This window comes from Rhinolophus sinicus, linkage group LG06 (genome assembly GCF_036562045.2).
Source record: "Rhinolophus sinicus isolate RSC01 linkage group LG06, ASM3656204v1, whole genome shotgun sequence".
Lineage (NCBI taxonomy): Eukaryota > Metazoa > Chordata > Mammalia > Chiroptera > Rhinolophidae > Rhinolophus > Rhinolophus sinicus.
In genome coordinates this window covers 159823334-159840521 of record NC_133756.1, presented here as the reverse complement: position 1 = coordinate 159840521, position 17188 = coordinate 159823334, and the positions used below count along the sequence as shown (strand labels likewise).

The 17188-nt window shown below is 57.0% G+C and overlaps 1 protein-coding gene across 32 annotated transcripts in view; it reads left to right on the top strand.

Moving 5' to 3' along the window:
* The first annotated feature begins 2625 nt into the window (after window positions 1-2625).
* NRXN2 (neurexin 2) overlaps window positions 2626-17188 on the top strand; it is a 104849-nt gene continuing 90286 nt past the window's right edge. For 20 of the 32 annotated variants that reach the window (XR_012497627.1, XM_074336595.1, XM_074336586.1 and 17 more), the window contains exons 1-2: window positions 2626-2852; window positions 12290-13259. Coding sequence is in view for 31 of the 32 variants with exons in the window: in XM_074336595.1 (XP_074192696.1) it covers window positions 12533-13259 (727 nt within the window). In the remaining variant the exon portion in view is untranslated. Of the gene's footprint in view, window positions 2853-10155; window positions 10288-12289; window positions 13260-17188 lie in introns of those variants that run through there. The other 12 variants (XM_074336597.1, XM_074336611.1, XM_074336594.1 and 9 more) reach the window with 2 other exon arrangements.

Sequence of the window (17188 nt, the reverse complement as noted above, 5' to 3'; positions counted from 1 at the left end):
TGGGACCCCCCCACCTCTGCCCCTCCTTCCTGTCCTCAGGCCCCTCCAGCCCTTCCTCCTCTTGAGGCTGTAATATCCGTTTCACGATTTGGGGGCTGAGTTGCTATAACAACAGACTGCGATTGTGTTGTGAAGAGCAGCTCGCTCCCTGAGCTGCCCGCCTCCCGTGCTGCCTCCATCCCTGCAGCCTGGCCGGCTTCCCTCCCCACTGCCCCCAGCCTCAGTCGGCTTCTTTCCAGTGTGTGTGTATGTATCAATGTGCCCAGGGCTGCCCTGCCAGGGAGTGTGACGTGGGACTGTCTTTTCGTGGTTGCATGTGTGAATCGGGTGTGTGATTCACATTGTGTGCACGAATGTGCACGTGTGTGTACAGACACACATGCGGTAGTTGCTGCATTTCCCCTCCACCGTGTGTCCCCAATGAACTTGGCACCAGAGAAGGGCCACACTGGGTGGGGGTCTGTTGGGGAGGGTGTCTTGAGGTGGTGGGTCCCAACTGCATCCGGTTGTCTGAACCTTGGACCTTGGGGGGAGACATCCTTGTAGCTGGGGGAGGGGCAGGGAGGTACAGCAGCTGCCAGGTGACCTTTCCTGCCCTTGATGGGTAAAGGTAGACCAGGGAGCTAGGGGTGGGGACAGGAGACAAATGCTCACTCTTACATTCTTTCCTGCCCCTGCCCTCTCCCCACCCCTCCCTACCTCCGTCTATAAGGGTCTGAGAGATAGTCTGTAAGTCACTGCACCTGTCTGTCTGTCCATCTGTGCTTTGGTGCCTGGCTGGACAAGTGTGTGTGTGTGTGTGTGTGTGTGTGTGTGTGTGTGTGTATGCACGCGTGTGTAGTCTGCAGGGAAAGGAGCCATGGGGGATGGGTGGGGCAGTAGGCTGTGGGGTCAGAGAGGCGATTTCATATCGTGAGCCCTGACTCAGCAGTTCCCATTCTCTGGCTCCTTTGGTGGCCTTGGTAGGGCCAGCCTGAGGGTCTCTCCAAGGTCAGAGTCGGCCCCTGGTCTGGGATCTAGCTCAGGGATCTCTCTTTTTGGTCCCTAGGAAACACTCCCTGCAGTCTGGGTTCCCCCTCACCCTCTCACAGGTTAGGGAGGGGATCTCTGTGGATGGGTGTCCCCACTCTTCTTAGTAATTGACCACTCTGTGCAAAGTGCTTCAGTGGAACAGGATGACCCCGTGGGCAGGTCCTCTGTGTGCATCTGTTCCCCTGGGCATGCATTTGCCCCCGAGTGTGTAGGCACGTGAATGCATGAGTTTGTGTATGTTCTTCAACAAGCGGGCTTCCGGTGGGTGTCTGACCATGGTGGGCATTTCTGCAGCTTCTCTGTGTCCCTGTGGGAGTGCCTGTGTGCACATAGATAGGTGTGCATGGCTGTGAGTGTGCCCTTCACGCCCATGCATGCATTAGTGGTCGGATGTGAGTGTTCTTGCAAGTTCCTCTGGCTAAGGAAGTACCAACTACCATTGGCTATGGCTGTGCAGATCAGACCCCGCAACAGAAATCAGGGTCCTGGAGGGAGCTGGCACAATGATCTGACACCTCTCTCTCTCTCTCTCTCTCTCTCTCACACACACACACACACACAGACACTGCTTCATTCAGAAGCCCGTGTCCAACTTAATGTTACACACACTAGGTGCCAGGTCCACCTTTCATTGGCTGAGTGAGTGAAGGGGTGTCCCCGTCCTCCCACACTGGTACACACACACACAGTGATGCAGATGCCCTCACAGGGAGGAACTTCACCCCAGCACCACACTCACTCTGAAACTCATGACTGTGAGGAGAACAGAGAACAGAGCAGGCGGCTGCTGTCAGCTTCCCTTCAGAGGTCTGGGCAATGTGCAGTCTTGTCTCTGCCGCCAAACCTACTCCTACTCCAGTTCAGGGTTCCAGGCAGAACTGGGAATCAGGCATTAAGCTCTGGGATTCCCATGAGGAAGGCTAGGAAACCCCAAGTCCCTAGGTCTACCCTGCCCGCCTCTCTGCCTACCCGTCCTCCACCGCCTCCGTCCTTACGCAGCAAAGACACTCCCTCCTCAGTTCTAGGGGCAGCAGGGGGCGCTCCGGTGGCGGAAGGCGGAGGCCAGCCTAGGGGCTGGAAAAAGCCCCCAGCAGCCGCGGGCGGGGTCCCCTTCCCTAGGCTCCTTGGAAGCCGGGGCCCTCCCCTGGGCGTAGCCAGGAGAGGGCGCTGCGGCCCGGGGCTCTGTACCGCTCCTGTTTCCTTGGTGCCCCAAGTCGGGGCCCACAGCCTCCCCTTCAGCTCCTTCCAGTCCTGGGCGCTGCCACACGGGCCCGCCAGCCCGGGAATGCGGGACCCGAGGGTCCAACCCAATGGGCGAGAGGCTAGGGCGCCTGGGTTCCCGGAAAAGGCATTGGGGCTAGGTTGGGAATTTGCCTGGTTGGGGGCCCGGGCACCAGGGCTAAAGACCGCGAGAGGAGGGGAAGAACTAGGAAGCCCTGGGGCCCGGACGCCTGGGTCCTTCGCGGGGGAGGCAGGTGGGCCTGTGGAGCCGCGGGACTGGCGGCTTCTGTGCCTTTGCATTGGCTGTGCCGCTCGTCCGTTAGCGCAGCATGGTCCAATGCGCGCGTCTGGGGGGCGGGCACTGGTGCTGATGCTGCCGTCAGTCGGTGTTGCAGGGATGCGGCGGCGGGAGCAGCCGCCCTGACTCGCGGAGCATCCTCCTCCGAGCGGCACCGCGGCGGGGCGGGCCGGGACGCGGCGGGAGCGAGAGAGGCGCGAGGCAGCCGACACCACTGGCACCGGCTCTGCCACCCGCCAGAGACGCGGCGGCCCCGGGGCTCTGATCCCCACCCTCCAGCTCCTGGACCCCCCAGAACCAGGTGGGGGGGGGCTGCGGCGGAGATGGGCGGGGGGCGGGAGCAGATCGGGGGAGGGGAGCGATCGGAGGGGCGGGGGAGGCAGGAAGGATGGATGGGGGGACGGGGGAGCTACGGCGTTGAGAAGACTGGCTGGGTGACAGAGGAGGCTAAATGGCTGAGGGGTTGGGGGTCGGAGCCTCCCTGTGGATGGGGCATTGGCCCTGAGCTGGGGTGAATGGAGGGGGGAAGGGATGGGGCGAGAAGGAGGGCTATGAGGGAGGCTCTGAAGAGGGGCTTCCCAACAGTTCTAGCCCCAAGGGCTGGAAGCATTGCTCTGGCCAGAGGGGTTTGGGGAGCTGTTGTGCTCTGAAGGGTCTGCAGGGGAGAAACCAGCGAGGAACTGGGCTTCATGGAAGGAGGAGAGGGGGCTGGAGAGGGGAAAGAGTGTAGTGGAGAGGCAGGGAACAGGGCTTCACACTGGGGGCACCACTGAGGACCAGGCTTTACTGGGGGATGGTAGCCAAGGAGAGGAGGTTATTGGGAGGGAGCAGAGGGGAAGGTGCCAGGGTGCTTGAGGCAGTGATGGGTCTGTGTTGGGAGAGAGCTGGGAAAGATGGGGGGCCTGAGGGAGAGGAGTGGAAGCTTGCGGGGGAAGGTTGGGGGCGATGAGAGAGGGAGACTGGGAAATCAGGAGGGGGCTATGCTGGGGTGGGAATGCGCTGGGCGGGCGGCGACAGGGTTATGGTCAGAGAGTGCTGCAGGGCGAAGAAGCTGCCGGGCCCTGGGCTTGCTCCCCACCCCCGAAGAGGAGGGGACCTTTTCTCAAGTCCCAGACTCCTCCCCCAGATGCAAGAGACATCTGCCCTGGGTTCTTTGGACTAGGGTATGAGCCCTTAAATCCTTGATGGGCCCTTGGAGGCAAAATTGGCTTTCCCGGCCGGTGGGGCGGGTGGTGGCGGGGGCGGGGCTGCTGCTTTCTTTACTCTCAACCCCCACCTGAGTCCTGGGTGAGGATATTTGGTGCTTCATTGAACCAGCAAGGGCTGGGAGGGATCTGTTTTTTGGTGCCTGGAGGTTAAGGGGGAAGCTGTCCAGACCTGGAGTGATGATGAAATCAGTCTTAGGGGGTGGGTCTTGACAGCCTTGGGGGCTTCTGTACACCTCTGGTTGTGTATGTGTGGGGGGTGGATGAGTGGGTGAGGACCTCCCATGTATTCTTGCCCCTCCCTCTTGCCCACCTTCCCAGTGTCTGGGTATTCCTTTTGGGGGAGGGTGGACTTTAGGGCTTTGCAGTCTCTATCTTCTGCCAGAGAAGTAGTAAGAGAGAAAGGAGACAGAAAAAAGAAAGAGAGGAGGGAGGTCTGCTGGTCTGCTAGCTGAGAGGCCTTCTGTTTCATGGGTGCTTCAGCCACTCAGGTCTCTAATTCCTGCCTCCAAGGATGCTGGCACCCAAGGCTGGGCTGGATCATTCTGGGGGCTGGGGGTTCCTTCATTCCTGCTGGAGGAGGTGTTCTCAGCCCCACTCTGTCCTTAGATCCACAAGGGTGGGTGGGACTGACCGACTGGCAAGAGGCCTGCAGTCACTGTCATGGGGTGGCTGGGGAGCTCTCTCCAGGAGCCCAGGCCTTTCCTGGCTTCTTGCCCTGGGCTAAATTCACACTTTGTGTTCCTTAGAGGAGGGGGATGGGTTTTAGAGGGGTTATTTGGGACCTCTATTCCCTGCAGACTCTCTGTCTCTACCCAGGTCCACCCATCCGCCTTTACCAGTGATACAGACACTCTGACACTGATACATACGCTCGGTAGCACCCACCCAGACAGACACCTACACAGGCACACACACCTGCGTACACAATACACCTCCCGGCAGCACACCGCCTACACTCCCCGCCCAGAGAGACTGCCACCTCCTGCCTAGAGACCTCCCCCAAGCGCCTGCTGTCATGTGCATGCTACACACATGGCCCCTACCTACCCCTAGAGGCCCAGCACGGCACTGTTAGCCCTCACCATCAGAGGCACACAGCCCCCCATCCAACCATTCACCTCTCCAGGTTCCCACAGTCATCTCAGGTACACCTGTACTCTTCTGGACACACCTTCACTCCCTGAGACACAGCCTTCCCTCCCAGACACACCACCTCCCACACCGCATGTCCCCAGTGCACATTAGTAAGTACCATGTTCTCATCTCGGTCTTAAGCACTCTGCCCCAGGCTTCTGTGTGGGTAAACATGTGTACACACCAGCACACACACACACATGCTAGCAGCTCTTTTATGCCTTGGCTAACCCCCTCAGCTTCTCTCTCACTTTCACACTCTCTCTCACTTGCTCTCATGTCTCTGGATCCTCAGAAAGCTCCCCCGCCCCAGGCCTGCCTACTCGTCCTGACCATGACCACAATCCCCTCTGGTTTAGCCCAGCACTCAGGTACACCTGGCCTACCTCAGAACCTTCCCGTTTCTAGGGGCCTCTACCCCAGGACTCACCCTCATGAGCAGGTCCCCACCCTTGCCTGTTGCTAACATCATGCTGTCCATTCATTCCCAGCTCCTGAGCCCAGCCCCCACGGGGACGCCCTGACCATGTGTCTCACATGCCACCAACACTGCTGCTCCATCTGTCGGGGCACTCCCTGCCTGTCCCTGTCCACACAGGCAGGCCCATGGGCTCTGAGACTCATTCAAATAATCCCATGTGCGCATGGCACCTTGTCACTTACAAAGCAGTCTCTGCCACTGCCACTGCCACTGCTTAACGTGGTGGGATGGGGTGAGAGTGAGGCTTCATGGGCTCAGCTCTGCCCCTCAGTGGGCCTCAGTTTCCTCATCTGTGAAATGGGGGTCCTCATACCTCCTTCATGGGTTCTTTTGAGGACTAGATGAGATGGTTTGACAGTAATAATGGTAACAACAACTGCATTTATTGTAGACCTGCTGTGAGCCCGGCTCTGTGCTCAGCCCTCTGTGAACTTTACTTTGTCCGATATATTTATCAGGCACTTAGAAAGCCCCAAGTAAATGGCAGCTCTGTCCATCATTATTATCATTACCTTCCACACATACATGCGCACACCTGCCATGAATAGCACATTCCCAGGCACCTCACGATTACTCACAAGGCCGCCCCTGGAAGCCATCTGTCCCCTCTGCATAGCTGGGGTGTACCCCCCCCCCAGGTCGGCGTCCCCCAGCTGTGCACAGCACAGGCAGCACAGGCGTGGGCATGGGGTGAGCTCACCACTCCCACTGCCTCCCTCCAAGCCCCTAGGCACCTGTGCTCCAGCCCCCTCTCCGCCGTGTCATTCACTTGCACCGTGGTCCCCAACCCACCCATATCCTCAGCCCCACACACTTGGCAACAGCCTCATCATGCACACTTTGAGCTGCCATCTCTTGTGCCCAGCCTCCTTCGTGCTTCTCTCCATGGACACAAAGTCGTGCTTGGGGCGGGGGGGAGCCGTGAGCCCAGCCCACGAGCCTTCAGACCCTTTCGTCCCTTCTCCCATCTTCTTAGGCAAGGGGAGGAGTCCAGCAGATTGGAGAAGGGGCCAGGGGGAGAAATCCGAGTCCCAGGTTTGCTACTTACAAGTTGTGTGACCTTGGGGCAGGGAGTCCTTTCTCCTCTCTGAGTGTCAGTTTCCCCATCTGCAAAAAGGGGCAGTGATAAAACCTACTGGCTTACTTCCCTCCCCGGGCCCTGGTGAGAATCAAAGGATACATGAGATCCATGGAGTTTTGCAGACTGTAAAATGCTAAGATGAGGAATTTAAAAAGTAATCACGAATACAACACATACTTTTCTACTTCAGTCTATGCTAGACACTGCTCTATGTGCTTTATATAGATTAACTCTTAATTCGGACAACACCACTATTACCTCTATTTTACACACAAGGAAACTGTGGCCCATAGAAGCTAAGTAACTTGCCCAAGGTCACACAGCTATTAAGTTGGTGCAAAAGTAATTGCGGTTTTTGCAATTATTAGCCTTTTAAACTGCAATCACTTCTGCACCAACCTAATAGAAAGGGGTGGAGATGTTACTTGAAGCCAGTCTCCAGGTCAGTGCCTCTAATGACTGCACTATCTTGTTTTTGCCCACTGCTGAGGTGGGACTGGACATAGACATGCCGAGGGCGTCCCTGTCTTTTCTAGGTCATCAGGGCTGGCAGGAGGGAGCAGGAGGGGGAGGTGAGAATGGTTTGCAGCCCACCAACCCTGCCTAAGGTATTTTAGAGAGGACAGGGGACCCTTCCAAGAACACATTCTGTGACTGGGAGGGACCGCAGGACTCAAGTGTTTGTTGTCCCCTTCCATATGATTCCAGAGCCCCCTCCCTATCACTTCTGAGCAGTAGTTGTCTTGCCTCAGCTCACACACCTCCACAGACAGGGAGCTCACGACCCCCCAGAGGCAGCCTACTCCACTGGTGGATGCTTTGGAATGCCAGCAAGTTTCTCTTTATCTTGAGCCAAAAGCTCCCTCCTCATAACACGCACTTCTCCCACCTGTCCACGGGCTGCCTTCTGGGGCCACCAGAATGTGTGTAAACCCAGCTCTTCCTCCCTGGCGCCTGGGGGAGGCCCTGCTGTCACACTCCCAGCTGGCATGAGAGGGAGCTGACGTGAGGAGTCAGAGGGAGGCTGGCATTCCCATGGCTCTGTGTGTGTGTGTGTGTGTGTGTGTGTGTGTGTGTGTGTGTAGATGTGGCCACAGAAGGGGCTGAGTGGATGCTGGGAGAAGGCCCTGGCCAGGGGCTCTGCCAGGTGAGTATGGACTATCTCACCCTGCATCCATTTGCTCAGTTTGCACTGGTAATACGGGGGCCGAGGCCTTTGGTTAGATTGGAAGGTCCAGGTCTGGAATAGTAGGTACAGTGGAAAGCATCTAGAATGGACAGCAGTGACCTTAGTTTTAGTCTTGCTCTGCTGTGTGGCCCGGGGTCAGTCCCTGCTCCTCTCTGGGACTCAGTTTCCACCTCAGAAAAAATGCGAGGAATGAACTTTATGAGCTCGGAGTCTGCGTCTTTCAGTCCTAGGGGCGAACTCAGCGTCTGAGGGGTCTACATAGGGCAATGGCCCCTGTAAAGGCCAGATCAGAGAAGGGTGCGCTCTGAGCCCCGCACTGCCCTGTGGCCCGTGGCCAGCCCCGGGCAGGAGAAGGGCCACAGACATAGGAGCCAGGAACCCCTTACCTTCACTTGCACTTGGGCAAATGAATTCATCGTTCTAAGTGCAGATTCCTGCTGACAAGTCTGGGCTGACACAAATACCTCCTGGAACTAGAGGATTAAATAAGACAATGCACAGGGTGGTCCAGCCTGGCGCGTGACACACAGTGTGGAGTCTAGAAGTTGCAGCCCAGGTGCCATGGTAGCACTGGCCTGGCTGTGGGAAGACGAGAAGGAGGTTGTCAGCCTAGGAGGACCCAGAAATAGTCTGTGGGAGAGGATTCGGTGGGGAAGAGAGTAGGATGAGGTCCTGAGAGCGGCTGAGTCACCCCACCCTAACCTGCCCGGCTCCCATCACCACTGGTTCCAGGCTGCCGAGTCCATCTGTGGGTGTAGTGGGTTCTGGGAGTGGACTGGGTGCAGACTCCCAGATTACACTAGAGGTCAGTTCCCTAGAGGAGCCGTGGCTCCAGGCCAGCAGGGGTTGGCGGTGTGCACGGCAGTGACGTCAGTCAGCAGGCAGGATATCCCGAGGCTGCTCTGGCCAAGTGTCCATGCACTGGCAGTGGGCACTGGAACTCTGCGCGCGGGGGGTTTCCGCTGCACTGCACGAGCCTGGGGCAGTGGCCATTTCCTTGCACAACTCCAGGGGACACCGTCTGCTAGATGTAGTGTAAGGCCATGGCCCTGGCCCGTGGGGAGGAAATCTGAGGCCGGAGAGCTGTGTGCGTACCAGGCAGGAGTGGGAATGATGGAACATCCTAGTTAGAAGGAACCCCTTTGGTCCTGGGTGGTTTGGAGGCTGGATGGGCAGAAGCTTGGTCCTAGGATGGGGGAGGCGGAGGGGAGGGGAAAGGAGCCGTGAAGAGAAGCAGGTTTCCTGGGAACTGTAGGGTGGGGTGGGGTGGAAAGGACCCAGGTGTCTGCTTAGCTCACACGCCTCTTGGGGCTATCTCTGCCTGGCAAGCCCAACGGTCTCTGGGTCGCTGGAGAGAGGACCCAGGGAGGGCAAGGGCTTCCTCCTGGCCAGCCCAGCAGCCCCTGTGCCCATGGCACTGAGCCAAGCTGGCCTGTGCTGCAGAGCTGCGGGCTGTGGGGAGAATAAGTAATGAGCATGGAGGGGCTGCAGGCCCAGATCCTGGGCTCGCCCCTGCCAAGAGACACCCATAAGTTCAGCCTCTGCCCCCACAGCCAGCTCACTGACATGTGCCTGCTCACGGCACCCCCTTCCTTCCTACACTCTCCCTCCACATCTTGGCCTGACTCCCTCCTAGACTCTCACCCAGTTTGCGGCCACACACTCCCCGCCCTGCCCAGTGAGGGAACATTTCTGGCTCCCAGGACCCAGGCCTCTGCTTCCCAGCCTCTGGAGGCCTCCCCACAGTCCTTCACTCTGTCCTCTGCCAACTTCCTGAACGAGGGAGACCCTGCCTGTAGGCTTTCAGGAAGAACCCCTCTGCCATCTCCCTGGAGGATGGGGGATGTATGACAGAGGAACTGGGTTGGGGGATGGGGCAAGGGAACTCATCCCCTCCCTCTCTGGAGCTGAGGAGTGAGTGGATAGCAGCATGAAATCCTATTCCCTCTGCCAGTGGAAATCAATAGCTAATTAATTCCCTCCCCAAAATAGTGTCCGGAGGTTGGGGTGGGGGCCAGGAGAGAGGCTGAGAGGCTAGGCCAGACAGACTGAGACCCCAGTGGGGGGGAGGGGGGAAGGGAGGCAGGCCACTGGCCATCTGGACTGTGCACCTGCTGGGGTTGCTGACTGCCCCTTCTGGAGAAGGGGGAGAGTTTGGCCTTTCCCTCCCCCACGCCTGAGGGTCCCCCTCCCGTGCCCTGGGCTGGAGTGGGGGTGCACATGTGTGGGGGTAAAGGCGTCAATCAGGCTGGGAGCAGGTGCTGCATTTAATTTGATTGGCTAATTAGCCCGCGCATGTTAATTATCTCCATTACCCAATGAGGAGAGGCAGTGGCAAAGCTATATATAACCCTGATGGTATTTGGAGGGAGAGGGGGCTGCCTGTCTGGATTGCTTCTGCCCCTGCCTGGATTGTCTCTGCCCCTGCCTGAGAAGGGGCAGCCCGTGGAGGAGCACTTGAGTCCCTGCTGGAGCCTACAGGATTGGCAGGGCAGCAGTTGGAAGGAGCCAGATGGAAGGATCTGAGAGCTGGACTTTGAGGGTCTCTTAGAGATGGCTACCTACACACTAGCACCAGCTTCCTGAGGACTCTGCCCCATCTTCCTTCTGCACACCTGTCACTCCAACGATCCCTGTCCTTCTGTGAGTGTCTGCTCGCCCTCTCGCTATGGTTTTTTTAGGGGTCTCCCAAAAAAAAAAAGAGCTATGTGGGAGGAAGCTGGAGGTTACTAGATTTTATTGGGGAAGGGGAACAGGATTTTATTGGGGAACAGTGTGTGCTTCCAGGACTTTTTCCAAGTCAAGTTGTTGCCCTTTCAATCTTGGTTGTGGAGGGCGCAGCTCTGCTCCAGGTCCAGTTGCCGTTGTTAGTTGCAGGGGGCACAGCCCACCATCCCTTGCGGGAGTAGAGGACTCAAACCAGCAACCTTGTGGTTGAGAGGACACGCTCCAACCAACTGAGCCAAGGTGCCGTGTTCAATCTTAGTTGCAGGGGGCAGAGTCCACCATCCCTTGCGGGAGTCGAGGAGTCGAACCGGTAACCACAAGTGGTTGAGAGCCCACTGGCCCATGTGGGAATTGAACCGGCAGCCTTCGGCATTAGGAACTCGGAGCTCCAACCGCCTGAGCCATGGGGCCGCCCCCCCACATAGCTCTTTGACTCCTTACCACACCTCTCCAACCTCCTCCGTCTCCAAGTCACCCTTCTCCTTTTCTTCTGGTTCTCACCTCTCTGAGCTGTGCCTATGGCTGCCCTGCCTTTTGTCTCCTTCGTGGAGATGCTGGAGAGATGTGGATCTATGTCCCAGTTCTCTGCTAACTGGTGGTGTGACCTTGGGCGAGTCCCTAGACCTCTGTGTGGACTTCCCCAGTGGTTAATAGGAATAATGGGACTTCTCAGAGTGATGAAGTAAAACGACATCTGTAAAAATGCCCAGCATCCAGGGCCTTGACAAATGCTGTTTGAATGTGGAATTCAATTTTCTCTACCTTCTTTTTCCTTTTCCCCCCATCAAGCCACCTTTCTCCTCCATTACTCTGCTGGCTCTGTCACTTTTCATGCAATTCCTCTCCTCCCACTCCCCCCCTTCAATTTTTCCCTGTCTCTCCCTAAACTCGGGCCCCTCCCTGCTTCTCTCCCAGACTTCTCCCCACCTCCTTCCCTTCCTCCCTCCCCAAAATAAAATCAATGCAATATTCAAGAGGGTTGTTGGATATAAATAATTACAACTTTGAGTTTAACGAGATGCAAATTCCCCTCCCTGGCATGGGGTATAAATTGCTCTCTGACAGCCCGTTACAAGGGTAATCATTTCAGAAAGGCAATTTTATGCAAATAAGCTTGCTTGCCTCCTGGTGCCTCCCCCCAGCCCTGGGGGTGGTGGTGGTGATGGTGAAACTGAGGGATGAAGAGAACGCAGGTATCAGGCCAGATCTGAGGCTGAATACTGGGAGCTCAGGTTGAGGGCGATAGACATTCAGGTTTAGGAAGCATCTGGGCTGGTGATCAGTGGGGTTACGGCCCAGGAAGGGGTGAGAGTGGTTTAGGGGGAATTGGGTACATGGAATCAGATGCCTGTGTCCTTGCGTGGATGGAGAGGGCTTCCAGCCTGGATGTCCGGGTCCTGGCTGGCTTCTCTCCCTGTTGTCTTCCCAGCCTGGTTACCCTGTGATACTATGGACGAATTGGCATTTAATTAATCCCAATGAATTATTTAGCAACTTCATTATCAGGAGCTGATGAGAGTTTCGTGGTTGGTGGTGGGAGCTGTGCACAGAGGTTGGGTGGCTCAGAGAAGGGGCTGGGTTCACCAGCTGGAGGAGCTGGCCCTGGTGCTGACAGGAGGTGACAGTGAGGGCATCTGGGTTGGGCTACTACTGGACTCTAAGGTGATGCCCGTCCACCTGCCCACATCTCAAACTAATAATGCCCCTGGCGAGTGCCACCTCCCCCCAAGTGTTGGGCCCCCAGTATTCCCATCCATGGTGGTGCCTTTTCCTCCGGGACCCTCTCCAGGTCAGGGCGGCTCCTCAAGTCCTACAGGGAAACATCTGGGTGCTTACTGGTGTGAAGGGGTAGCTAGACACCAACGGCCTACCCTCCTCCGAGCCTCTCATTAACTCTTTCCTCTCTCTTTTCCCGCAGGCATCCCTCCCCCATCTTCCGTCGGAGCCCGCAGCAGGGGAGGGGCGCCTCTGCCGCGGCGGGGGGAAGCCAGTACCCGAGCCTCTGCGCGTCTCGCCCCGTGGCCGGGCCCATGGCATTGTGAGCCGGCGAGGGAGCCCCGCTTGGCGCGGGGGGCGCCCGGCCCCCTCCCCGCCCCATGCGCCCGCGGCTCTGAAGCCTGAGCGGGGCCGGGGGGCGGGCGGGGCCGGGGCCGCCGGAGGCATGGCGCCAGGGAGCCCGTGGCGGCCGCCGTCGCCGTCGCTGTTGCTGCTGCTGCTGACGCTGGCGGCGGGCGCGGGCGGCCTGGAGTTCGGCGGCGGCCCCGGGCAGTGGGCTCGCTACGCTCGCTGGGCGGGCGCGGCAAGCAGCGGCGAGCTCAGCTTCAGCCTGCGCACCAACGCAACGCGTGCGCTGCTGCTCTACCTGGACGACGGCGGCGACTGCGACTTCCTGGAGCTGCTGCTGGTGGACGGGCGCCTGCGGCTGCGCTTCACGCTCTCGTGCGCCGAGCCCGCCACGCTGCAGCTGGACACGCCGGTGGCCGACGACCGCTGGCACATGGTGCTGCTGACCCGCGACGCGCGCCGCACTGCGTTGGCGGTGGACGGCGAGGCCCGCGCCGCCGAGGTGCGCTCGAAACGCCGCGAGATGCAGGTGGCCAGCGACCTGTTTGTGGGCGGCATCCCGCCCGACGTGCGCCTCTCCGCGCTCACGCTCAGCACCGTCAAGTACGAGCCGCCCTTCCGCGGCCTCCTGGCCAACCTGAAGTTGGGCGAGCGGCCCCCAGCGCTGCTAGGCAGCCAAGGCCTGCGGGGCGCTGCCGCGGACCCACTGTGTGCGCCTGCGCGCAACCCCTGCGCCAACGGCGGCCTTTGCACGGTGCTGGCCCCCGGCGAGGTGGGCTGCGACTGCAGCCAAACGGGCTTCGGCGGCAAGTTCTGCAGCGAAGGTGAGCCGGGGAGCCGCCGCGGGGCGCCTGGGCGCGGGAGGGAGAAGTTGGGGGTGCCCGGGGTGTCAGAGGCCTGTGAGTGTGTACCAGCACGCGAGGGTTGTGAGGTTTTCCCGTGTGAGGCCGCCAGCTCGGAGGAGAGCGCGTGTGAACGGCTAGCGATCCGCGGAGCCGCTGGATGCGGCAACTTGGTGTGGGTGTGGCCCGTGTGGGCGTGGCCCGTGAGGGCCCATTACCCCTCCCGGAGGGTTCTGTAGCGACCTGTAGACAGGCCTGTGCAGTCCTATCCTGTGAGGGTCTGGCAAGAAGGTGAGGGTCCCCGATCGCGGGCCTATGGGATGGGGCGGGGCCTGTGATAGGCAGTGGGTGGGCCTTGCGGGCGGGGACTTTGGGGCGTAGGGTCTGGGGGTCTGGGAGGGAGGCCTGTGTGGCTAGGCGGTGGATAGGGCGGAGGGCGAATGGTCAGCTGGGGGCCGGGGGCGGGGCCTGTGAGAGTCTATGAAGGACTGGGTTGGACAAGCGTGGGCGGGGCCTGTGAGGGCCGGGGGCCGTGGTCGGCCTAGAAAGATGGGACCGGTGCTGCGGGACACAGTCTGGGAGGGTCCGCGGGTGAAGGGATGGAAGTATGACTTCTGGGGCCCGGACGCGACAGGAGGATGGAAGGCCTGGTCGTGAGGGTGGTGGGAGTGGGGAGGAGGGTACCAAGGTGCGTGAGTACGCCAGGGGGGCGGGAACCGAGTGTTTCTTTTTCATCACAGAATCTGCAGAGCCTGTCTTCAAGAGTGAAATAAAAATGAGAAGGTGGCTGAGGCTACTCAGGCTCATGACTAAGAGTTGACAGATGTGGTGAGGGGCAAAAAAAATGGCTGTTAGTTTCTTCTGGGTGACAGACAGGGAGTGGAGGCTTCTGTTTTAAACATCCAGCCCTTACCAGTCTGGGATTTGGGGGAGACTAGTGGTCTGGAGAGGTGTTGGTAGGACTATGGAATATGGAATCCAGTGTGGAATAGGGGCTTGAAAGAGAGGTTTAAGGGAAGGGGCGATTCTGCCAGCTCCCCAGCTGCAACAGGCAGAGATGGGTGATAATGAGGGGACTAGGTCACCGGTTGCACCAGGCCTGGGGCGGGCTGTGGTTTTAGAGGGGGAGGAAGGGGGATTCTGAGGCACCTGTTGTACTTTGGTCTGGCTGGGGAGTGGGGAGAGGTTCCTCATTTCCTCATCCCTGATCAGTGGCCGCTGTGTTCCGGAGATATGGGCAGACAGGCGAGCTTTCCTCTCCCTCAGTACCCCTCAAAGCTGTGGGCTACTCAGCAGTTGTGTGTGTGTCTTCCCTGAGAGAGTCTTTTGGGGAATGTGTACATATGCATGCGTGTGCCCACAATCTAGTGTGGCCCTGGGACTGCACTGGGGATGGGTGTCCTCATGGCTGCCAGCATGTGGACAGCTCTGGGAACAGTGGAGTCGGCAGGTTGGCCCATGGTTTGGGAAAGTCTGTACTCTGCACTGTATTTTGATTTTGCATCTATAGTTGGGGTCGAGGAATGCATAAGGAAGGTTTTTGGATTACTTTTGTGGGGTTATTTGTACAAGTTTGTGGGATATGTCATTAGGAACTGTGTGTATTAGATTAATCTGACGCCTTCTCGACTTTTCTCCAAGGAGCTCAGGTGCTCCCTAAACTGTGAAATTGTGTGTCTGTGTGTGTTTGCCTGCATGCAGAGGCCTGTGAGTCTGGCAGTCTGTATATGTGTGAATGGGACTGTTTGAGTAGTGTAGTGTTTACAGACTGAAGTCCGGTGCCTAGTGCAGTGCGCAGTCCCCAAGTGTAAGAGTGTGTGCACATGTGTAGGGCACCCATGTGCATGTGTTTTAACGGAGAGCTCAGTAAGGCGCCTGGACTCTACGAGGAATCTTTCTTTCCAAAACCTTTAACTTGATTCTCTGGTCCCTATGATCCGTCTCCTCCAAGCCTTCCTAAGAAAATAGGACGAACCACTCTTCTAACTTGATGGAAGGGAAATTCGAACTGCAGAGAGGTCATAGTAACTGGTCTATGGTCTCCCTGTGCAGCATTGGGCCTGGGTATATGAAAAATGCAGCCAGAGACACTCTGGTCAACCAGAGCTCTTGTATCTATTCCCTGAAAAGATACATCGGCCAGAGGCTCCCAGCAAGCTGAGCAAAGCATGTGCTTCCAAATGAGGGTTGTGTGTCTGAGACGTGTTCAAGTACCTGTGTTGAGAGGGACTGTTTTGTGTATCAGATGTCTATGTGCTGGATATGTACCAGATAAATATTTGCGTCAACTCTGTTGGAGCTGTGAGAGGTGGCTATGTGTCTGACCCATTATGTGTATGTATGTATGTATATGTGTATGTGAGATTCATGAAGAAAAGGGAAACGGAGATATGAGGTGGGTGTAAGACAGCTGGTAGGGGCAGGCGTGACTCTGTGTGTGTGTGCACGTGTGTGTGTAATATCTATTGAGGGAGTGGTGCTTTGTCTGTGATAAAAGGGCAGGGATATTCATCTCTGTATTCCCTGCACCTAATATAGAAACAGACACTTAGTGGGTGTTTGATAAAGATTTGTGGAAAGAAGAAATATTAATACGTATTTGAGAGAATAAAGGCTTGGAGTAAAGCTGCGTATGCACATGAAAGTATGCATATGTATATTTTCAGATACATGTGTGGGTGGGCATGAGGGTTGTAAACATTGATTGCATTTGGAGATGACAGGCAAGTGACAGCTCAGATTCCCCTCCCCACCCATGACCCCATTCCCTCTCCTTACATTTCTGTGCCTTATTTTCTGGGAATCTTTTGTAATATCCTGTGCTCATTACACTTTTTCTAGTACATTTTCCTCCAGCCAAGGAGGAAAGGAATGGGCTCCTGCCCTTGGGGACTGGGGCTGGGGGAGGAAGACTTTCCGGGGAGCAGGCCAGGCTCTGGATCTCTGAGACAGATCTCGGGGGCCAGAGGCCCCAAACGTCCTTGGAAGTTACAGGCACTTCGTTATTACTATTTGCGTCGAGTGGTTCTCAACTTTTTCTGAGATTGAGGACATTTTTAAAAGTCAGGAACTCACAGTACCCCTTCCAAAGAGTAGCTATTTTTATATCTGTTTATTGTGAAAATAGATGACTCAAGGCTACTATGAATTCAGGAAAGCTTTTAGATGACTTTGATGTTATATCTGCCATTGTGGTTGCTCAAATTACATTAGAAAAAATAATTTTAGCTTTATATGTGAGACATACCGATCCGCCTTCAGATCTTTGGTGTGCGTATGGATTTGTGGATCCCTTGGCGGCCCCCCTGCCTCCCCAAGTCTGGGCCTACCCATTGGCTGAGAATCTCCATGTTAGGAAATTTGCTTTTTTTCCTCTGGGACGTCTGGCCATAGGTAATTGAGACAGAGCTAAGTATGAGTAACTGAGCGTGTGTATCCACTGCTGGTTATCTGCCAAAGCTGGGATAGAGTAGATTGGGATTTCGTAGCGGTTTGCATGTGAACTCCCCCTCATGTCACTCATGTGTATAGAGAAAGGGCTGACAAGTGATCAAGCAAGAAGGGTGGCAGGTGTGTGGGAGACGTCCAGTGGAGTGGGGACTCCGAGGTATAGGAGAGAGGGTCAGGTATGGACCTTGCTTAGGAGAGAAATACGAAACTAGTGGTAAAGTATATGTCGGCCGGGAGGTGGACACATGTGTCTCATGTGTGTTTTTAAGTTTGTTGGTGATTTCATTCAACAGGTAGTTAGCCTCCTGTGGGACAGGTGTCATGTTAGGGTCTGAAGGGGAGCGTCAGAGATGAACAGGGCGCTGCTCTGGGAGTTGATTGTTTAGTTGGGGAAGCAAATTAAAAACAATCCAGTGTGGAGTTAAGAGCATAGATTCTCAGCAGTGACCTTGGACTTCAGC